The sequence below is a fragment of the Diabrotica virgifera genome, chromosome 1 (genome assembly GCF_917563875.1).
Source record: "Diabrotica virgifera virgifera chromosome 1, PGI_DIABVI_V3a".
NCBI lineage: Eukaryota > Metazoa > Arthropoda > Insecta > Coleoptera > Chrysomelidae > Diabrotica > Diabrotica virgifera.
The window spans coordinates 312,973,474-312,998,321 of NC_065443.1; the positions used below are offsets into that span (position 1 = coordinate 312,973,474).

Below are 24,848 nucleotides of genomic sequence, written 5' to 3' on the forward strand. Positions count from 1 at the left end.
ATAGTTAATTTATTATATTTTTGTGTAATAGAAGAATAGAACTAAGTTGTTCGCCAATTTGGCAAAATAATTATTGTTAATTGCAAATTTTAATTATATGTAGGTCTGTAGGTAGGTAAGTATATTTTACGTAAAAATATTTCGAATTCTAATGCGAGTATATAAAGTTTTAGGAGGATCTTTTATTCTAAAAATATTCTCAGTAGTTTAACAAAATGGGAAAAGTTAATCAAACGAAAAATAAAGTGAAACCTTCCAAGAAAAAGTCTATTAAAAACCGTGCCAAAATTATGCGAACATGGAAATTATGAACTAAATAAAACACAGGTCTTGTTTCGCTTCACAACGAAATGATTACTTATTATTACCTATTATTTCGTGCAAATATCTATACAGTGGAACCTCGATAAGTCGGCCCCCGATAACCCGGAAGTCCGGCTAACCCGGACCGATTTTCATCAGACACACATTTCAACAATAAAAATGTATGTATTATTTTAAAACATTTGATCTGTAGCCGCTTCTGGAATGTCTTAACAATATCGAGTTTCATTGATAAAACTTGGCTTGGACCGTAATATAATATTTGAGAGATAATGGGTATATGTGTAATTTGAACTATACGGTAAAAATGACTCATGGCACACGGCGGCAGAGCGACGATCATTATCCATTATCGGGCTATCGCAAACAACAGGCACCTTTTATTCCTTTATTTATTTTCAACTGTCTTTTAAATCAAGAAGCTTCTATTCTGCTAGACAGCAAAGAAACAGACAAAATTTGCATTCAAAGAGGTGTCAGACAGGGTTGTGTGTTATCCCCAACTTTGTTTAACGTATACTCAGAAATAATTTTTAATGAAGCCTTGGAAGGACAATGTGGAGTTCGAATCGGGGGTAAAACTATTAACAACATCAGATATGCAGACGACACCGCGATCATGGCTGACAACATCGAAGATCTTCAATTCCTTATAGATCGAGTCACTAGAGAATGCTCCAATAACGGACTTAACATAAATGCAACAACGACAAAGTTACTTGTGGTTAGTAAACAAGACGTCGGCCCTATGCAACTAATTGTCAGTGATGAATCAGTAACAAAAGTTAACCATTTTAAATACCTAGGATGTTGGATAAACGAGACACTAAATCCGGATGAAGAAATTAAAACTCGTATAGAAATTGCAAGAGGAGCATTTATGAAACTTAGATCAGATTCTGAGCAACTCTCAGCTGAACTTACAACTAAGAATCAAGTTCCTAAAATGTTATGTGTATCCTGTATTACTATATGGATGTGAAACCTGGATCATGAAGGTTAACATGATGAACAAATTAGAAGCCTTTGAGATGTGGTCATATCGTAGAATGCTCAGAATATCTTGGGTTCAACGCATTTCTAACAGAGAAGTCTTAAACAGAGTAGGTCAAGGCGAAGGTGACTTAATGAAGATGATAAAAAAGAGAAAACTTGAATATTTGGGGCATATAATGAGAGGTAGCAGATACAGGATGCTGCAGTTAATACTCAATGGAAAGATCGACGGAAAAAGAGGAATTGGTCGAAAGAAATATTCATGGCTCCGAAACCTTCGTCAATGGACTGGCTTATCAGCAGATCAATTGTTACATGCCGCACAAGATCGAGAACGATATCGGCAAATTGTTATGGAAGCTACCCACGCCTAAAAATTTGGGCACGGTACTTAAAGAAGAAGAAAAAGTCTTTTAAAAAATTATTTTTAGAACAATGGTCTTTTAAACTTTAAACAATGAAAGAGCCACTGTTCTTAAATAACATAACATCGTTCCGATGGCAGACGAAATTGACACAACCGAAACTGACTGAGTTTTTTTACCTAGAAATGAACAATACTCTATCTATATTGTCTATACTATACTCCATAAAATATACAACTATAATAGGTAAGTTAGATGTGTACTGTGCATATATATTTCATGTTATTTTAATTATAACGGACTTTATCTATAAGTATACCGTATTTTATTAATTTTTACAATGCTCTCCGGCTAACCCGGATTTTCGATAACCCGGATCGGCCGCGGTCCCGATTAAACCGAGTTATCGAGGTTCCACTGTATTAACATAAAATTTTCACCCATTTTGGTTTATTTTTATAAATATTTATTTACTAATAACAAAATTGTTTTCTATTACTGCCATTTAGCGCGCCTATGAGTTAAATTGTCAAAATATTGATCTTAGATACACTGTCAAAGATTACCACTATTACTACAAACTACCAAAGTTTCGCAGACCTTACAAAAAATGGTATGATACTATCTTCCGAAGTTATATTGATGACGCGCTACTGTTTGCTCTTGAAGGTGTCTATAAATTGTAATATCAAGTTTTTCTCATAATATATTGTATAATAACAGATATATTGGACTTTGTCACAGAAGTTGATCACCATGTCTTCTTCTTCTTCTTAGCCTTTTATCGTCCATGTTTGGACATAGGCCTCCCCCAACTCCTTCCATCGGTCTCTATTCTGAGCAACATAATTCCAATTTGTTCCAGCTACTCGTTTAATGTCATCAACCCATCTCATTTGCGGTCTTTCTCTCGGTCGTTTATTTTGGTAAGGTCTCCAATGTTTTATTGTTGCATTCCAACGTTGGTCTTTTTGTCTGGCAGTGTGGCATCCAAAGTTCCATTTAAGTTTGGCATTTTTTGTTATGATATCCTCGACTTTTATTTTTGCTCTTACCCAGTCGTTCCTCTTTTTTATCTGACAGTCGTATACTAACATTTCTCTTTCCATTGCTCTTTCTGTTTTGGCTAGTTTACTCCTATTTGCCTTGGTTTGGTTCCAGGTTTGACATCCATATATCATGATAGGAAGGATGCACTGGTTGAACACTTTGCTCCTCAAGTATTGAGGTATTTTGCGGTTCTTAAGTATCCAACTTAGTTTTCCAAATCCTGCCCATTTTAGTCTTGCTCTCCTAGTAATTTCCGCACTTTGGTTCTCTTTGTCAAGTTTCAGGATTTGACTTAGGTAGATAATAATATATTCCTGGACTTTTTCTATCTCACTGCCATTTATAGTTATACGTCTGGGGTCATCTGTGTTTGTCATTATTTTTGTTTTGCTCATGTTTATTTTCAGGCCGACGTATTGGGAGCTGCCTGCTAGTTCCTCCATCATAATTTGCAGTTCCTCGAATGAGCTCGCTATAATCACAATGCCGTCAGCGAATCTGAGGTGGTTTAGCTTCTTGCCATTAACGTTAATGCCATAGGTTGACCAATTTATCGTTATGAAGACGTCTTCTAGGGATAGGTTGAAAAGCTTTGGCGATGTTACGTCTCCTTTTCTTACGCCTCTCTTAATAAGGATGGGATTTGTATTTTCGTCTAGTTATAATATATCATAGTTGCATTTTCATATATTATGTATTAGTTGTCTATATCTCAAATCTATTCTACAATTATGAATAGCTTGTTCCATGGCCCACGTCTCGATACTATCAAACGCCTTTTCATAGTCTACGAAAGCAAGAAATTCGGGTAGTTGGTATTCATTTGCCTTCTATAGCAATGTTCTCATTGTCAGCAGATGGCCTGATGTACTATATCCTTTGCGGAAGCCAGCCTGTTTCACTGGTTGGTAATTGTCCATTTTGTAGGCCAACCGGTTGTAAATAATTCTCATAAATAGTTTGTATTCTTGATTGAGCTACGATATAGGTCTTTAATTCTGTAGATCACATGTGTCCCCTTTTTGTGTAAAAGTATTATTAGACTTTCGTTCCAGTCTTTAGGGATCTTGCAATTATGGAGATATTTATTAAATAGCTCTGTTAGTATAGGGATTGTTACTGTTCTGCTTGTTTTCAAGAGCTTGGCAATTATACCGTCGTGTCCTGGAGCTTTATTATTTTTTAGTTCTTTTAAAGCTCTTTCTAATTCGAATCCCTTTATATTTGGTAGTACTTCTGATCCCACGTTTTTTATTTTTCTTTTGACGTTCTCCTTTGTTGATTCATTAGGCTGGCTTTGCGAACTGTACAAGGTTTTGTAGAAATCTTCGACTATTTTTGTTATTTTATATTTGTCCTTCTCTTCCTTATTATTGGCGTCTTTAATTTTCATGGTTTTTTGAACACCCAGTGCAGGTCTTAGACATTTTAAGCTTCTGTTGTTTTCAATGAGTCGCTCTATTAAGTTCTCGTTCCATTTTTGTATGTCGCGCTTTAGTTCTTTTCTAATTGTTTTATTAAGTTCTATGTATTCTTGAGTATGTCGTTTGTTACTCGTTAATCCGTTTACGAAAACCTCGCATAAAACTTATGCCGCACAGTGTAAATGTACCGACGTGTACATACAGGAAGACTCGAATATTTTAAAGTGTCCAAATCTGGATAAAGACCGCCTGATTACAGAAATCTTCCTGGCAAATAAAAGGGCATCAATTTGATGAAGTATTGGAAAACATAGTTTGGCTCATATAATATAACAGGGTATTATTGAGTAGTGTTTCAAAAGATATAGGATCTGCAAAAATATACGTCCAATATCTTAGAATTGTATTGAATGTATAGACTGTTAATTGATAGTATCGTACAGAATACAGCAATATGGTTAGCGCTTAATTACTGCTGAATCCTTCTATACAGTGCGTCCATAAAGTAACGCATAAATTCATTATTACCTAAATAAACAACAATATTAGAAATTCTTTAAACAAATCGATTTTTATTTTTAAATTACAATTTTTTTCTACAACCGTGTTAAAAATGCAATTTTTAGCACTCCATACGAGCATTAAAAATGCTAAATTAAGGCACTAGTGCTTTAAAAAATTTAAGGCACTGCAGTTCGTATTGACCGTATAGGCAATTTTGATGTAATGTCAAAAAAATATAAAAATGGAATGTCAGTCAAGTTCAAGTAAAAGTTTTTGTAGATATTGTCCTGTAATTACGTGTGTAGAAAAAATATTGTATGATATGCGTGTTAAAAAGTACATTTTTAAAGCACTCATGTGAATTGCAGAACTCGCTTCGCTCATTCTGCAAACTTTCACATGCGTGCCTTAAACGTGTACTTTTAACACTTATATCATAAATAACTATTTCACTTATACGGTATGTCCCTATAAGATGTAACCATATGGAAAACTTTTTTATTATTAATTTTACGAAAAAAAGGTATTCCTTATAAAAAGTTCTGCCTGGTCGAAAACCCAAGATTCAACTATCAGATATTAAATTTTATGAATGTTATACGAGGTATGTCAAAAAGTTTGAATTCCACTCAAGAGTAAAGTAGCTTTATTTTTCACAATATTGAAAATTGCTATTATGGAAAGTTGTTTGCAATTAAAAACTATATTCTAATATGCAATTACATCCTTCTAATTGAAAAAAAGATGTTTTGAAAAATTATGGAAAACTAACATTATTTTCAGTTATTTCAATTCTGATAAAGCTTTACTTATTAATTTTACGAGAAAAAGTGATTCTTAATAAAAAGTTCTGGATGGTCTAAAACCTAAAATACATTCATCTTATATCAAATTTTATCAATTTTATAGGACGTATGTCAAAATAGATATACTTAGATCAAAAGTAAAGTACCTTTATAGTTCAGAATATTTCAATTTCAATTAGAAGGATGTAATTACATATTGAAACATAGTTTTTAATTCTAAATACCTTTTCATAATAACAATTTTCGATTTGTGAAAAATAAACGTATTTTACTCTTGAGCGAAATTCATATTTTAGGTTTTAGACCATGCAGAACTTTTTATTAAGAATCACTTTTTTTCATAAAATTAATAATAAAAGCGTTATCTGAATTGAAATAATTAAGAATAATGTTAGTTATCCATATTTTTTCAAAAAAAAAAACTTTTTTCGATTAGAAGGATGTAATTTGATACTAGAATAGAGTGTTTAATTCCAAACAACTTTTCATAATAGCAATTTTGAATATTGTGAAAATAAAGCTACTTTACTCTTGAGTGAAATTCAAACTTTTTGACATACCTCGTATAATATTCAAAAAATTTGATATTTGATGGTTAAATCTTAGGTTTTGGACAATGCAGAGCTTTTTATGAAGAATAACTTTTTTTCGTAAAATTAATAATAAAAAAGTTTTCCATATGGATACAACTTACAGGGACATACTTTATATCATACTAGTGTCGTCTTCCATGCGAGCGTGATGACGTAATCGATGATTTTTTTTAATGAGAATAGGGGTCATGTGATAGCTCTTTTGAAAGCTCATCATAATAAACATTAACATTAATATTTATACAGGGTGTCTAAAAAATTGTTTCTTTAATTAAATTAAATGAGGCAAAAAGTAAAATCTATGTAATTTATTTAATTTAAAATACGTTTTACTGTTGTCAAAAAAAACAGGAAAAAAGTGTTTATTTGACAAATAAATATTCTTGTTCGCTTAAATTCAATGTTAAAGCTACCAGCCACCTGTCTCTTGGCAGTTTGAACATTTCATTTAAGCGAAAATTAATGTTTATTTTTCAAATAATTTTTTTTCTGTTTTCTGGCAGTAGTCAAATGTATTTAGAATTAAATAAATTACATACATTCTTCTTTTTGTGTCAATTAATTTAATTTAAAGAATTTTTGGACATATTGTATAAATAATTATGTTAATGTTTATATTACTAAATAGAGAATTGAATAACCTATCAAATGAGCTATCACATAACCCCTACTTTCATTTAAAAACCATCAATTACGTCATCAGGCTCAGATGGATGACGACAATGGTATAATATACATAGATATCAAAAAATCGTAATTTAAAAATAAAAATCGACCTGTTTCGGGAATTTTTAATATTGTTGTTTATTTAGCTAATAATAAATTTATGCGTTACTTTATGGACGCACTTTATATATTGTTTTATTGGTTTATGTTGAATGATTAAAAGGAAATAATAGTATACATACCTACACCAGACACTAGTTTTCTCGTTAGAGTTAAACTGAGAATTTTCCTGTTAATCACATAATCTGACACGGATCCCAAAATGATGCTCAGTAGCCATTGACTAAGGTATATTGAGGCTGTCAAAGTCCCGTTCTTAAAAAGAGGAAGATAGTTACGTATAGGTAATAATATACATGTACTGTTATGTCATAACTTACAGATTTTATATCAAACTTCATGATTTTGCTCATGTAAGTAGGAATTTGGGTTAAAAGAAGCCACAGTCCCAACACATTGCACGTGTATGTGTATATTAAGGCATAAAAATGTATTGAGGTTAATATGTGCCTCCAAGGTGTTGGTAACTACAATAAAAAAATAACAAATATCATTATATTGCCTAAGACAACTAGTAGGCCTGGATCCCACGTACCAAAAAAAAGTTGATTAATGGCAAGCTGAAAATTTGTTAATAGCTTAACGGTGTATAGTCGGACAAACTTTGATGTACGGGAACATTGGAACAGGGGAAGTTTTAATTATGGAACAGGTGAAAAATCTGGAACGTCAGACTACGAAAACGTCCCATGTATTTTGTCGGACAAAACTTCCAATTATTGTGTTACCCTTTCATTAAACTCTCATGAAAAAATCAAACTGCTATTTATCACCTGTCATAATGCCTGTCATTTGACATGTTCTACGTGTCGTACTTATTAAAATGCCCAGTTGGTCATAAATATCAGTATAATTTTTGCAGGAGAGTTTAATGAAAGGCTAACAAATCAATTGGAAGTTCGGTCCGACAAAATACATGTGACGTTTTCGTAGTCAGACGTTTCAAATGTTTAACCTGTTCCACAATTTAAACTTCCCCTCTTCCAGTGTTCCCATATATCAAAGTTTGTTCGACTAGACACCATTAAACTACATATTAACAAATTTTCAGCTTACTATTAATCAATTTTTTTGGTACGCGGGTTCCATGCCTATAGTAAACAACACACTTTTAATTATTTTTTTATAAGAATGTTGTCACTTAAGTTTTAAATAAAATAAAAATGGATGTGAAATAGAAAGGGATGAAACTGGTAGAGGTGGGAAATTATCGGTATAAACCTATAAAACATGACACTTACAATAGTTTCCCACCTTTAGATGTTAGCTTTTTTTTCGTTTCGACTGACACAAATAAACGTCAACATATGACAAGGTAGTCTGACTAACACTTAATATGTTTTGCCTGAGGGAATGGGAAAACTGTGTCTGTTTAATTTTTAAATAACAATATTTTGAAAATTAAAGAAAAATTGTTGACTCATTAATCATAATCTTTGTTTTGTATTTATCTATGGACAGCTTTACTTTACTTCCAAACTCACTCATTCTATTCGTTCTAACAGCTCCAGCAAAATTATTGAAAATTAATTTAAATTTAAAAAATGTTAATGTCACGTTAACGTCATAAATATGACTAAAGTCAACTACCTCTTAGTTAACGTCCTAAGGTGGGAAACTATCGTAATTGGTAATGTTTTATAGGTTAATTCCGATAATTTTCCACGTCTACTATTTTCATCTCTTTTATTTCACAACGCATTATATTGTTCATCTTTTGCGTTATTTTGCACTCAGCACTGTATTACACCAGGTAAAGTAAAAAAATGATGAAAAAACTGTTGTCTAAAGTTCTACGATGAAAAAGTAGTCAGTGAGTGTATATTACACAAAGTAAAAATAAATTAAACAACTGAAAAATTCCGCCGTTAATTTTGGGGGAAGGGGGTTAAGAGTAGGAGAAAAGTTTTCTAATTTCTGGTGAGATTTGATATCATATCAAAATATTTTAAGTACAAAGTTGTATATAATATAAAAATCTACAACTACTTTAGTTATGTAGAATTTTTAACGTGATATTAAAATAAGAGGGAAAAATAAACAAAATAGTCTTTCTTCGATGTTTTAGTTTTTATTTGTTTTTATTTTTCATTTCTATAAAAGTTATTTAATTTTGATAGATTGATCTTGATCAAAATATACTTTAACATGTTCTTATTAAATTTTTTTAATCTAAAATAGTGGAGTCACTGAAGGTGGATATGAGCTATTACCTCCGATTTCGTTGAACCTCCATCCATTTGCATGAAAATTGGTGAGTAGTTAGAGAATATCTCAAGGAACAAAGGTGACATGGTGTCAACTTGCGCTTTTACCCTGGGGGTGGATGCCACCCCTTCTTGGGGGTGAAAATTATTTTATTAAAAATAACCCCATAATTCGATAGAGGGACAAATTTCAAGCAAAATTTGTTATATAAAGTTATTAAAATAAATCAAAACTTTTTGAGTTATTAAAGATCAAATATTTTAATTTTTCTTGAGAAAAATGCATGTTTTTAACCACTTTTTTATCAATAACTCAAAAAGTATAAGTTTTACAAAAAATTTATTATTATCAAAATTGAAGCTAATAAAAAACGAAATAAACCCCTTACTACAAAAACCTTTTAATGTTAACTAAAAGTGAGTTATAGGTAATTGAATGTATATTTTTTTTCGGCGAGTAAAAAACTCGTAAGTATTCAAGCTGAAATAACGGTAAATTGATGCATTTTATAACATAAACTTATTAAACATTTGTCAAAGTACTTAAAAATATCTATTAAATGAGCCCCTGAATATGTTGATAGCGTTAAAATTTATGCTCCAAATTTTTTTCAATATTTATCTTTTAAAAATTTTTCCAAAAAATGTTATTGTTTTTTTTTTTTAATAACTCCGTTCGTGTTTACGATATCAGGTTCATCTAAAAACTCTTTGAAAGATAATTCCAAGTGCTATTTACGCACGTTAAACCTAATCTTTTAAACCCCTTACTTTTTAAAAAATAAAAGGTTAAATAACCCCGGTTGCATGGTTCCATAGCAAAATTTAAGATTAAAGATAAAAGTTTCCTGGATATATTCTCGAAAAAACAATCATGAATTTCACGTTTGCGATAACAGCGACCGTGAACTCCATCTTAGAAGGCTGATAGGTCGACACTGAGCACTGAGCCAGGGTTGCCATATGAAATTTCTGGATTTTCCTAGACGGGAGCTTTAATTTCCCCTAGAAATCCCTAACTAAATTCACAAGGACAGAACATGTCCTATGGTTTTCTATTCCGTGTGTGATAGACCAAAAAAAAGAAGAAATCAGCATTGTCAGCTGTCAATGTCAACAAAAAAGAAGAAATTATCCTTATCAGCTGTCAATGTCAACAAAAAAAGAAGAAATTGTCATTGTCAGCTGGCAATGTCAATTTGTAAGCCAATATTAAACGTCAACAAAGTTGATTGAAGTTAAAGAAAACTGTATTGCTAAATTTGAATTCTACATGTTTAATCACTGTATAGTAGGTGGCGCTAGCAATAAATATAAAAATTATGTCACACTTTAAAAATCCCTAGATTTCAAAGATAAATCGAGAAAAATCCCTTTCGTCACTGAAGTTCCAAAAATCCCTAGATTCGGGGAAAATCCATAGACGTGGCAAGCCTGCACTGAGCAATGCAGCGAGGCGAAATTGGTTGAGTCAGATGGTGAGAGAGAGGGAGACATGATGCATAAGACAGTGTTGCCAGATTTCTGCTCGCACATCGCACTCTTTCACAGCGGTATAGTGTTTTTTAAACGCTTCTCTATACTTAAATACTTTGCATCAAATCTTTAGACGTTAATTTGACTGACTTTTCTTCAATGCAAATGAATGAAAATTTGCAGACATATGCATTCACGGGAACAATACACGAATAATGAATAAACATAAAAAAAAACGATTTTAATGGAAAATGCTTAAATACTCTTGTTTTTACAATGTAGAAACTTGAAACTTTTACGGATTGTAGCTAATGATATGAACTATACATAATGGCTTTTTAGTTGATTTTTTTTTATGTTTAATTTTAGTCACTCGTAACTGAAGGAAAACGTTTCTTAAAAATATTTTTTTATATTTTTTATTTAAAAATGCCCTCGTATATTATTATATAGATTATTCAAGACAGTTATGTGATAGGTATTACCAAAGATATTATCATCAAATAACCTACGAGTGATAACGTTTTAATATACACAAGCAACATAATTTGAGAAATTTTTAAATTGAGAAAATTTTTTTATTTAAAAATGTCATCGTATATTATTATATAGATTATTCAAGACAGTTATGTGATGGATATTACCGAAGAGATTATCATCAAATAACCTACGAGTGATAACGTTTTAATATACACAAGCAGCACAAACAAATAAATTATACTTATCACATATATGTATGTAAAGTTCAATTACTTACTGGTTTCTTGTTAACATCAACAGAAGTTCGGAGTATGTAATTTTTCTCTACTTCGGTAATACTTTTATTCTCCGAAGGGGAATTAGAACCGCAGAAAAGATAAAGGACACACCACACAATTCCCAGTGTACTAAAGAAATGAAAAACCATAGGCCATCCGTACGAACTTGCTGAAATTGCTCCTGATAACATCATACTAACTACAGATCCCATTGGACTTGCTGAAAAATTTATTTCAGTAGAATATTTAAAAAATGAGAAGTATATGTGCTTGATATCGTAGTTTTATCACTTAAGGGGACGGTCGCAAAATTTTTCATTAATGCTATTCAAATTTTTTTCGAATCCTGGGAAAACTAATAAGCATTTTTGAAAAATTTAAACGCAGAATGTAATATTACATTACCGAGGGCCAAAAGTCCCTGATAACTTCTACAATGTTTATTTTAATATGTTACAGAGGCGAAAAAGTAGAGAAAATTTAATGTGATTTTTAATTTCAAATAACTCATCCAAAAGAAACTTTTCGTTTATTCCAAGGGACTTTCAGCGCTCGGGAGGGCTGGATTTAAGGAGGGCAGACTGGGCAGCTGCCCGGGGCCCCCCCACTTTTTGGGGGCCCCCACAAAGCCCCAAACTTAAAAAATCAGCACATTATTCACATAGAATAATTTTTGTCAATAAATTAATTGTAATATTTCGTTATATGGAAGGTTTTTCTCCTATTAAAGTAGTTATTTATGAAACAGTTCGTGAAGTATGCTTTTTGCGAACGTACGCGATATTTAGAGCAGGAGCGACAACGGAGCGAGTGCTATACATCGCGTAAGTTCGCAAAAAGTACTTCACGCACAGTTTCATACAATATTTTATCTACTCTTCGATAAACAAATAAAAAAACTATAACTCTTCGTCACTGGAATTCATTTCTATTCTACAATTTTTATAACTTTGACATTTAAAAATCCTAACTACTTTCAAACCACAAAACTGTCAAAAATTTTGTTGTAAATCATTGCTCATATTGTCATCACCATGACAACGCGAAAGTTAAGGATATTTGATTATATGAAAGTGTGCCAAAAAACCCATTAAAAGTGTGCGAAAAAGTAAATCCCATTTAAAATACATTGTTACTGCACGCACTGCTATCTGTGACAGTTTTCACAAACTAAAAACTGATACTTAATATGACATAGAGTAGATAAATGTATTTTTGGCAAATTACGGTCATAAAGCAGAAGATATATTTAAGACATTCTTGCAAGAAGATGATATCGATTTGAAAATCTGCAGGGGATACCCCTACGACAATGCGTCAGTTATGAGTGGAAAATACAATGGTGTTCAGCTAAAATTTAGTTAACACAATATCTTGGTGTTGTAGATACCATGTGTCGCCCACTCTCTAAATTTAGTTGCTGAAGCTGCAGCTAAGTGTTGTCCTGCTGCCATAGAATTCTTTGATTTTTTAAGGACTGTATGAACCCTATCATTGATTAATAACTACACAGGTATGTATGAACCCTATCATTGAATAATAACTACTACAACTAACTGGATAGGTTAATAATCAATGACCCTATGTATTTTTCACTTCCACTATATATAGATACAACTTGCTAATCGAATGTTTAAAAACGTCTTTAAGCGAGAGACACGCTGACCATGGCAGAAATATTATTGTTCCTAAAAAGTGATGCCGCAAAAGAACTAGTTAAAGGCTATAATCAGATTAAAGGAGTATTATCCAAAACTTCAAAAGACGATGGGCAACAATTTGAAACTTGTAGCGATACAAATGGTTTGTATAATCGAGTGTGTTTACTGAAAACAGGGATATTTGCAATATTTTGGAATGAAATCTTAGAGAGGATAAACAGCACAAGTCGTATTCTTCAAGATCCAAATATTGACCGTAATTCAGGAGTGGCGGCACTTAATTCAATTAAAAAATTTATATTCTTTTAAGGAATATTTCAGAGACTGAAATGACAACATCAGAGAAATTTAGGACTCAAAATTTTATAGCTATTATAAATCACTCATTTCCTCTTCAAGTCATAGGCTTTCGGCATATGAATCCATTCATTCCAATTTTGGATTTTTACATTATTTGGAAAATTAAACTCCCAATGAAATTGAAGCTCACTCACTGAAGCTTACCGACAATTATAGCAATGATTTAGATAAAAATCTAGGTGTCAAAATAGTACAATTTGTAGAATTCTTCAATTCATTTAAAGAGGAAATCGGCTCATCAAATATAAGTAAAGAACTTCAAATGTACCGACGGTTAGAAATTCAAATGTGAATGATGCGGTTCCAAACGTTGTAGTGACTAACTGCAGTGGAGAGAGATCATTCTAAAAATTTAAGTTAATTAAAAATCGACTTCGGTCTATGATAGGCCAAGAGCGTTTGAACCATCTCTTTATAATGAGCATTGAATACAATGCCTTAAAGCAACTAGACATGTCCGACATAATCAAGGAATTTTCAGTTAAAAAATCTCGAAAAGTACCCGGACTTTAACCATACCATAGTCATAACAAATATTTGTTTAATGGTAGGAGGTAGGGCCCCACACCAATTCTGCCCAGGGGCCCCCACTGTCTTAAATCCGGCTCTGGCGCTCGGCAATAATGCAGTTTTTCATTATGCCTTTAAATTTTTAAAAAATATCTATTAGTTTTTCCGGGATTCAAAAAAAATTAACACCATGTCCGTGATGATATTTTACAAATCGAACATTCACTACCTTTGTCATACAATGCACTCAGTCGAACATAATGTGTTGACAAGACAGTGACAATTTTAAATATTTGATACGGCTTCAGGAATACTTTTAGTTGTTTGTTAAATAAGATTGATAGTGTATTTGATAAATAATTGATTTAAGACGTGAAATTTATAAAAAGTTATTTATTTTCTTTTATTAATGGAAGATCCAAGCAGATAATACACCAGGATATATTCTGTGATCCAAGTATTTTGTTGTTAAAGATGATAAAAATTTAAATAAGCGTTCCATAGTAACAATATATTATTAAAAACATCACGTTATTACTTTTCCACTTTTCTCGGTTAAGTATAAATTTTACTGAACTGAATACACAGTTAGTGCAAAAATAATCCTATAATTTAAACGATTACACAAGTAACGGTTAACCAACAACATTCAAAAATTGAACCAAAATCTCTATAATTTTACTACACGTAATTTGAAGTGTAAAGAAAGAAAAAGTAGGGATAGCTCAGTAAAGTATTTTCGCCTACACTCTTAAGGGCGTAATTGCAAAATTTCGCGCCAATGCCTTTTAAATGCATTCATTTTTTACGAATCCTGAGAAAACTAATAAGTATTTTTGAAAAATTTAAATGCAGAATGGAAGACTACATTATTACCGAGGGTCGAAAGTCCGTTAGAATAACCGAAAAGTTTATTTTGAATGAGATATATCAAAATTAAGCGCTCACTAAATTTTCTCCTTTTTTTCACCTCTGTAACTCATTAAAATAATCACTATAGAAGTTTTCGAGAAATTTCGGCCATCGGTACTTAATACAATCTTTCATTTTGCGTATAAATTTTTTAAAAAATTACACTTTTATAAAAAAAGGACTGTTTATAATGCTTACCATGTTTACTTACCATTATAAAACATCTTTTATTTCAATTTCTATGTCATAAAAGAATTTTGTAAACAAACATTGATTTACATACTTTACAACGGGATCTAAATGTTATTGCATTATTTATATTTAAAATTGCTTAAAACTCAAAATAAAACTCAATTTATTCATAAAAAAAACTATTGAATATGGCATTTTTATCGAATTCTGAGCTATTCTGAAAATTTCTAGGTAGGTAGTCTGGCGGGAAGTTGGTTTAAAATGGATTAAAAGACAAAGTGACAAAGTACAAGTGAAGTGTATAAAAACTTTAGTTTTCTCAGGATTCGAAAAAAATTAATGCATTTAAAACACATTGGCGGGAAATTTTGCGCCTATTCCCTTAATAATTGAACAACTATTAACTCTCATAATCAGATCTACCTAATTTGTTACTCTAATAAATAATAATTCTAGATTTTTAAAATTAATGTGTTTTCTGTTGTTCAAAATAATTTTAAATGATCCAAAAATGTTTCAAAATTATCCTTTTTTCACCAGTGGAAACGATGAGCGCTTATTTAAACGATACCAGACGTTCGGGATCAATTTGAAACTATAATTTGGATCATGAGCTGTTCTACCTAAAGATAATTTTTTTATAATATATAAACATTTTCAATTTCATTGTAACACGAAAATACAGCAGCTGCATAATACTCTGGTTAAATCGGAGAGTGCAGGAAGAGTCTATACTGGTTTTGGAGGTTTTTTCCTCCTCATCAGTAGTCCCATATCTTCTTCTCTCCGATTTCCCCAGGTATCATACTTTGGGCCTTTCCAAATTGCAAAGAACGAAATGTCGTGGATGAACTAGAGGCATCTACCGAAAAACAAAATAAGTTATCAATCGAAATAGCACAGAAAACGACAATAATAATATCGTTCTCATACCACCAGATTGACAACAGGTGGAATATTTCCTTTGGTTACAACCTCCCGAGATTTTCAAAAATTAGAAATCATACAGGATGCTGAGGAAATTAAGATGAGCCTCCTTACCTCAATGTGGTAGAAGTATGATACCTGGAGAAATCGGAGAGAAGAGGATATGGGACTACTGATTAGGGGGAAAAGACCTCCGAAACCGGTATAGACTCTTCCTGCACTCTTTGATTTAACATTATGCAGCTGCTGTATTTTTGTGTTGCAAAGAAATTGAAAATGTTTATACATTTTTAATTCATTTACTCTTTTGTAGGAGTATTAAGAAATCTTTTTTGTTAAAACTTTTACCACGCTGAGCAGATGGGTTGTTAATTACTTAAAATTCTCTCATATTAATTTCCCCGGCATCCTGTATGATTTATAATTATTGAAAATCTCGGGAGGTTGTAACCAAAGAAAGTATGCCACCTGTTGTCAATCTGGTGGTATGGGAACGATATTTATTGTCGTTTTCTGTGCTACTTCGATTGATAATTTATTTTGTTTTACCATTTTTTAATATTTCTTTGATTTTTCTTACCTGCATACATAAACGTGCCCAGTCTTCCCCTTTCTGCGATTGGTATCCATCGGCTTGTAAAGCAAGATATACCTGGAACGAAGAACCCTTGCGAAGCCCCTTGAATAACTCTGCATATAATAACTGCCGTTGATCCATAATATGTAGCCAACAGAGGTATAGCGTAGCCCAATATTGCGCCAATAGCCATAGATCCAACAAGGAACCACTTCGGGCCATATCGGGTCATTAACCAACCGGCTAGGATCTGTGGCGTTACGTATCCCCAAAAGAACGCTGAAAGGATGACGTTTCGGTTTTTCCAGTCAAAAGTCTGCAACATAAAATATATTCAACATATTCAATAATTATTCAGATTTAGCCATAGGACCCACACTCCCTCTCTCTATATTCATTCAGATATAGTCATACGGCTCACACTTCCTCTAAGGGGAAAATTGACTCATCCCAGATACCTACGGTATCAAAAGGATTGAGCCCTGGTGGGACTCTTTCCGTGTTATCTAACCCTCTAGGTGACTTGGTATACTGGAGTATTATTATTATTATTATTAACAATGTAGAGTAAACTGACGTGGATATGATTGTGAAAATAAGAACATTACCAAAGAGGTTAGACTAATAAACTCAATATATTTTAATAAAGACTACAAAATAATAATGACAAAAATAATGGCTAATAACACTCATTGATGTGGCAATTCCTAACAGCAATAATCTACGTACTAAATCTACTGAAAAGATCGCCAAGTACAGAGATCTGGAAATTCAAATACAAAGAGAAAATGGAGAATGCAAAGTACCCAGACAATACCGATCATTATGTCTACCACTGGAGTCGTTCCGAAGACCCTACTCGAAAGCATAAAAAAGCTGGGGCTGTATGAACATCTTTATAAGACCATGCAGAAATCTGTACTACTCGCGACGGCCAGAAGTGTACGAAAATTTTTGGGAGATACACCTGCATACCAAGTCACCTAGGGCTCGATAACATGGAAAGAGTCCCGCCAGAGCTCAATCCTTTTGATACCGTAGGTATCTGGGATGAGTAAATTTTCCCCTTAGAGGGAGTGTAAGCCGTATGGGTAAATATGGCCTAATAAGTAAATAGTATGCTTGAGGATGGTAACTACAAGCTATACTGGGACGGTACTCTGCTCACAGATTAGACAGTGGCACATAATAGACCAGGTCTCGTACTAGTTAATAAATTAACAAGACAAACAACACTAATTGATGTGGCGATAGCTAACAAGAATAATCATCTACGTAGTAAATTTACTGAAAAGATTGCCAAGTACAAAGATCTGGAAATTCAAATACGAAGACAATGGAGAATGCAAGTACCCAGACGATACCTATTATTATGTCTACTACTGGAGTCATTCCGAAGAACCTCCTCGAAAACATAAAAAAGCTGGGTCTAAATGAACCCCTTTATAAGACCATGCAGAAAGCTGTACTACTCGAGACGGCCAGATGTGTACGAAAATTTCTGGGAAATACTCCAGCATACCAAGTCACCTAGGGCTCGATAACACGGAAAGAGTCCCACCAGAGCTCAATCCTTTTGATACCGTAGGTATCTGGGATGAGTCAATTTTTCCCTTAAAGGCACTGTGAGCCGTATGGCTAAATCTTGTGTATTGAAAATTTTGTATATTGAAATTTTTAAGAACTCTGAAATTGAAAATCAAGTACATATTACTAACTTTTTATAATAAAGTATTAAAGTTAATGAACATATACTAATTTCATAAATATTCACTACTTATTTACTACATTGAAACGACCCATTCAGTAATCACAAGGAAGTACAGGGCCGGATTATTTACAGGTTCACTTTAATTTAGTTTTTTGTGCTCTTCTCAAATATGCAAACGGATTTTGAAAATTCCAATATATAGGGTGTTGTTTTAAGGTTACATTGAATTTATAATTTTTTTAGTCCAAACCTGGATATTTCTTGTGATTATTAGTTAGATGGTTTAGGTTATAGATGAGACATATGTGTACTAAATATCAAAAAAATATACAGGGTGGTTCTAAAGTTATGGGTCCAGAAAGAAATGGGCAATATCGATAAAACACCATGTAACTCAGTTATAAAAATCGGTGAGGCAGTAAATGTAGTATATCTAGAACCGTCTCAATGACCTCTATTCACCAGTCAAGTATTTTCGTCTTCCACTGAAACACCCTGTATAACAATTTTTTTTAAAATAAGTGTAATGGGTGTACGGATGATCTGTATGTCACTTAACTTTCGGATGACCAAGGGGGGTCAATTTTGACCCCAATGTATGTTTTTATTTAATAAATTCAGAAATATTTTCAATTTTAAACTCATCAATTTTCTTATTAAAAAAAATTTCCTATCTTTTACAAAAAAAAATATTTTCTGAATTTGCGGTCACAGACAAACTCCTTTGGTCCAATTTTATATTAATTAAATACCGTATATTATGTGGAATTGTTTGTAAGAAACATTCCAATATTGAAAAAAAAAACTGTTTGTTAAACCTATGGCGACGTAAATTTAGTGTATATTTTAAAATTTCTTTAGTTCTATGTTCAGAATGATACTTCCTGTTTTTGTTCAGTTGTAATTAAAATATATTTTAATAATGTTTATTTATCATTTATTGATACAATACTAACATTAACTTTACTAATACATTATTTTATTTCTTCAAACAACTTATGTTTTTGTCAATTGTCATTTTTGACTGGGGGTCATTTTTGACCCCGTTGGTCATCCCTGTAACAAAAAAGTTGGTCGGAAAGTTAATATAGTTAACAAATCCCAACAGAATCGCTACTACTGTGAACAAGATTTTTTTTTAAATTTCTTAGTAAGAGTTTTGTTATGGAAGGCTATTGTTAAAAAATAAACTAATGACGAAATCTAACGGCGGAGTAAAAATAATCTCATAATACCACTAGATAATTTATGTAGTATTATTACAAAACATTTCTTTGTTTTTGTGTCTTTTAATAATAACTATATATTTATATAGCACTTACCGGAATATCTTTGTTTTCATTGGCATTCGGATCTGTCATAGCCACAATTGTGAGAGACAAGTTAACTCTTATGCAATATCCTATGAGTAAAAGGGTAAATAAAAATATAACTTGCACATGGCGCTTTCCAAATTTGGGACCTAAAAAATATACAAAATAATAATAATAATAAAAAAAATAGGACTGAGACATCTGCAAGCTGAGACATCTGCTCTACATCGCGCTATCTGCGCAGTAGATGACACAACACCGTTCAAACTGAGGGAACCAGAAATGCGCATAAATCACCTCACTAAGGACGAAAAAATGCGCACCTGGATGGGTAAACTCTGTACGGGCGACATCCCAATGAGGTCAGCCAAGACTATGTCGAAAATACAAAGACATATGTCCAACTATTGGTTGACATCAGGAAAGATGTTCCCTGAAACGGAGGGTTCATAACTGGCCATTCAGGATCAGGTTATACCAACCAAAAATATATCGTCAAAGACCCTCAGATCCAAAACGACAAATGCCGATATGGATGTCAAGCCCAAGAAACCATCCAACATATTTCAAGGGGCTGCCAGGCATTTGCTGCAACCAAATATAAGGAACAGCATGACTCAGTGGGAAAGATCCTCCATCAAGAGATAGCTGTGACTTCTCCAAACGGACCATCTCCCATATTATCAATATTTCCCTGAGATTATGCTTGAGAATGACAAGTACAAGCTATACTGGGACTGCACTGTACTCACAGATCAAACAGTGGCACATAATAGACCAGATCTCGTACTAATTAATAAATTAACAAGACAAACAACACTAATTGATGTGGCGATACCTAAGCACAATAATCGACGTACTAAATTTACTGAAAAGATCGACAAATACAGAAATATATACAATATTAATGCAGACGATACCTATTTTTATTATGTCTACTACTGGGGTCATTCCGAAGAACCTCCTCGAAAGCATAAAAAAGCTGGGTCTAAATGAACATCTTTACAAGATCATGCAGAAAGCTGTACTATTTACAACCGCCAGATGAGTACGAAAATTTTTGGGAGATACACCTGCATACCAAGTCACCAAGGGCTCGGCAACACGGAGAGAGTCCCACCAGAGCTCAATCGTTTTGATGCCGTAGGTATCTGGGATGAGTCAACTTTTTCCTTAGTGGGAGTGTAAGCCATATGGCTAAATCTGAAAAATAGGACTGCCTTAGAGAGAGTGTGAGCCGTATGGCTAAATATGGTGTACTAAAATACGACTGCATATTCTATTGCCCGTTTTAATAGCTATTTTGTTATTCTTGCAGAGTGCTTTTACTACTTTTATTAATATTCGTGGAAATTCGACGTCTTCCATTGTTTCCCATAGTTTGGTTCTAGGCATCGAGCATAATGCCTTCTTAAGATCTACAAAAGCCAGATAGACGGATATGTTTTTGGCCATTCTTCTTTCTATATACCCTAAGTTTTGCTGACGACAAAACAGTGACCGCACAAGACGAAGATGACCTCAGGTTTATGATGAGAAAACTGGAACAGGAATATACAAAGATTGGTATGGAAATATACCTAAAGAAAATTGAATACCTAACAACGGAAAGTACAAATAAAACAGCTAGAATTAAACGAAAGAAAACAAATCAAATATTTTATTAGATTTTATTATTCATCGCTTTTAAAAAGGCGTACGACTCTGTCAAGAGAGAAAGAATTTTGGAAGTTATAGAAGAGTTTGAAATATGTACCTACAAAGCTAAAGAAACTAGTGACGATGACATTGAAGCATAAAACCTGCAACGTAATGGTAAAAGAAGGAACCTATCAACGCTAATATTTAACTTTAACATGATACTCGAAAAAATCATTAGGAATAGCAACTTAAATAGAAATGGACACATATTTTACAAGAGTAATCAATTAGTGGGATGTGCAGCTCATGTGGCAATTGTAGCGACGAGTAAAAATATTTTAAAGAGATAACAGTAAAATTAATAAATGAAGCTTATAAGCTGGGTCTACAAATAAATCAAAAGGAAAGCAAGGTTATGAAAGTAGGAAGAAAAAGGGAGGATGGGGCAAAGTTCAAGGTAAGCACACAATTAGGAGAGTTTGAGTTTGAGGAAATAGACGAATTTTTATATCTAGAATCAAGGATAACCAACAAGTGTGAAAAAATGAAAGAAATTGATGCCAGATTGAGTAAAGCCAATCGATCTGCGGGAGCCATGAATTATTTGCTAAGATCAATGCAGCTGTCATGGAATACGAAATTAAGGATTTATAAGGCTATAATAAGACCAACAGCGATATATGGATGTGAGACATGAATACTCAACCAAACAACAAAATAAACAGTAAGAAGATGGAAAATGAAAATACTTAGAAGAATATTAGGAGGGAAGAGAACAAGGAAAGGATTAATAAGAGGGACAAATGAGGAAATTTATAATATTTACAAAGAACTACAAATTGATAGCTTAATAAAATCAAGAAGGTTGCAGTGGCTGAGCCATATAGAAAGAATGAACGATGACAGAGTGGTCAAGAAAATAGCATGGAGAGTACTAGATTATAAAAAAAAGAGAGGAAGACCACGAAAGAGATGGAGAGAGGCGGTAATAGAAGACCTAAAAGAAAAGGGAATAACAGACTGGAAGAAGTTGACAAGTAACAGAAAGCTATGGAAAAGAACAACAAGGCTCTGGGCCTAAAAGGCCTGTAAAAAAGCTAAATACATATATAAACAAATCAAAAAAAGAGACAAGTAAAAGCTTTAGTTTTGAAAATATCAAATAAAGGAACAACTTAAGAGGATATAAAAAATTAGAGCGTGGCACTTGCAGAGTGCCGACAGAAGTGAATACTTCTTATATATTCGATTATATTCGGTTCGATTCAATTGGGTTCCATACCATTATATTTAATTTTATTTATTATATACAGTATGCCTATAAAAAGTTTATATAAACACATGACAAACCTGGTACCAAGCGAGAATCCAAAAGTCGACGTCAACGAAATAGTATCTGCCCATAAATATAAATACTTAGGGCATGAAATCTAAATTGTCAGGGACAATCAAATGGCCGAATTACAAATAAGGATCACCTTAGCATGGGCCGCATGTTCGGCCCATGCTGGCCGAATGCTTGGACGGCCAATCTCCTTCAACTTTCATCAAATTAAAAAGATGCTCAAGTATTTCCGATTTGATTATATAGATGATAGATCATTGGGTATGTTCAATAACAAATAATAAAAGATTAAGATATATGCTCTAGACAACTGATCTTCAATGGGTCAGACCCAACATAAAAGATACGATGTAGGATTATGTATTGACTATATTGAACCATATTACAGGAAAACCTTATTCTTCTTTATGTGCCTTGTCCGTTGAGGACGTTGGCTATCATCATAGCAATTTTAATTTTGTTTTCGGCGTTTGTGAATAACTCGATCGATGTTAGTCCAAACCATTGGCGTAAGTTTTGAAGCCATGAGTGTCTTCTCATAATATATATGATATTTATCATGTCTCATAATATTATCGAGGTATTCAAGTTTCTGTTTCTTAATAATTGTGAAAGAGATTTCTTTTAGTTTTCCCATTCGACGCAATATCTCGACGCTGGTGATGTGAGTCGTCTAGGATATCCTGAGGATACGTCGGTACGCCCACATTTCAAATGCCTCCAGCTTCCTCTTTAATGTTTCCGTTTTTGTCCAGGCATCTGCGCCATACCGCAAGACTGGAAATACACAGCATTTTCGCAGCCGTATTTTTAGTGGGAGAGATCTGCCGCAATGGGTGGATATATTTCTCATGTTGTTAAATGTTGTTCTAGCCTTTTCAATTCAAGGTCGTTTTCGGTTGTTTGATCCCATTTCGAGTTCCAAGGTAATATATATGTACAAGTATAAGCCATTTTGTTTTATTTATGTTGAGGTTAAGTCCTCTTTCTTCACTCGCTCTTTGTACTCTGCCCATAAGATACTGTTCATCGATACTATTGGCAAGTACGACTGTATCGTCCACATTGTCAATTCTCCATTTATTTTTATGCCTTCGTTTGCTTCATCCAGTCCTTTTTTTAATTTAGTAAATTCAGAGTAAATATTAAAAAGAAGAGGGGAGAGAACACATCCCTTTCGCACACCCTTTCTGATATCAATGCTCTCTGTTGACGAATTGCCAACTTTTACCCTGGCTGTCTGATTCCAGTAGAGACTTGTCACAATTCATATGTCCTTATCATCAATTCCTATATTTTGTAGAATTTCAATTAGTTGGTCATGTCTTAGATTGTCAAAGGCCTTCAAGTAATCTACAAAGCACATGTAGACATCATTGTTCATATTTCTACACCTATTTACTAATACTTGCAGGCAAAACACTGCCTCCCTTGTGCCCAAAGCGTTCCTAAAACCAAATTATGACTCGTTGATTTCCGCTTCACACTTCAGTCTCCTGTATATGATTTTGGTAAAAACTTTCCACCAGGAAAACATAGATTATTTTATTTTTATTTGAAGCTTTGTTTTTTTTTTTTAATCAAAGTGATTTGTTTTAAATTCTATTTACTATGTATTAGCCCAGCGTAACCATATGGTAACAGCCATTTTTGTAAAATGTTGAGATATTATGTGTGCTAATTTATACATATACGTATATAAAAAAAACAAATACGTACCAGAATCTATTTTGTCATCCTTTTTTTCTTCAATTCTTGCCGTTACGTCATCTCCCTCTTTGATTTCTGTATTTACGAGTTGATACACCAAATTGTTACTTATTTTATTATCTTGAACCATCGTGTCAACCAGTTAATTGTTAACACTGAACTAAACTGTTAACCAAGGACAGTATGTTCTTTTATGAGTTAGGTAGCTATATCTAAATACCTAACACAACACATATAAATTCAAATGTAAATAGATAATTATTTTTTTAAAGATTAAGTAATATGAATAAGATTAATTAAAGAACTGAATCTTCTAAAATAATTTTGTACAAAAGAGAACTTTTAAATTAAATGACGTAAAAAATAATAATTGATGTACATATTTCTAAAGGTAAAGTAAATAGAACTTTGTGTTACAGTATAACACGTTTATATTTTATTTAATTAGGAGTTACTTTTAGTTTTAATAGTATTTTTCCAAACGATATACGAAGATAAAAGCGATATGATCATTGCTTTATATGTGATTATATAAATGACAAAAATATTACGCATTAAATGCAAGAGTGTGAAACATGTATAACATGCAAGTGTCTTAAAATTTATAGGAGCTTATCTATCTAAAGTCACTAGAAAAGCGGAGTATGGAAATAAATAAATTAAAGAAGGCCAATTCTATAAGACAAACTAACGACAAACG

The 24,848-nt window shown here is 32.7% G+C and overlaps 1 protein-coding gene across 1 annotated transcript in view; it reads right to left on the reverse strand.

The window, feature by feature from the left end:
* Positions 1-24,332, reverse strand: part of LOC126886133 (putative inorganic phosphate cotransporter) — a 39,572-nt gene extending 15,240 nt beyond the window's left edge. Inside the window, exons 1-6 of the mRNA XM_050652979.1 lie at positions 24,158-24,332; positions 19,462-19,601; positions 16,432-16,744; positions 11,289-11,509; positions 7,169-7,315; positions 6,971-7,103 (exon numbers count right to left, since the gene is read on the reverse strand). Of these exons, the coding sequence (XP_050508936.1) occupies positions 6,971-7,103; positions 7,169-7,315; positions 11,289-11,509; positions 16,432-16,744; positions 19,462-19,601; positions 24,158-24,278 (1,075 nt within the window). The 5' untranslated portion in view covers positions 24,279-24,332. The remainder of the gene's footprint in view (positions 1-6,970; positions 7,104-7,168; positions 7,316-11,288; positions 11,510-16,431; positions 16,745-19,461; positions 19,602-24,157) is intronic.
* Between the last annotated feature and the right edge of the window lie 516 nt (positions 24,333-24,848).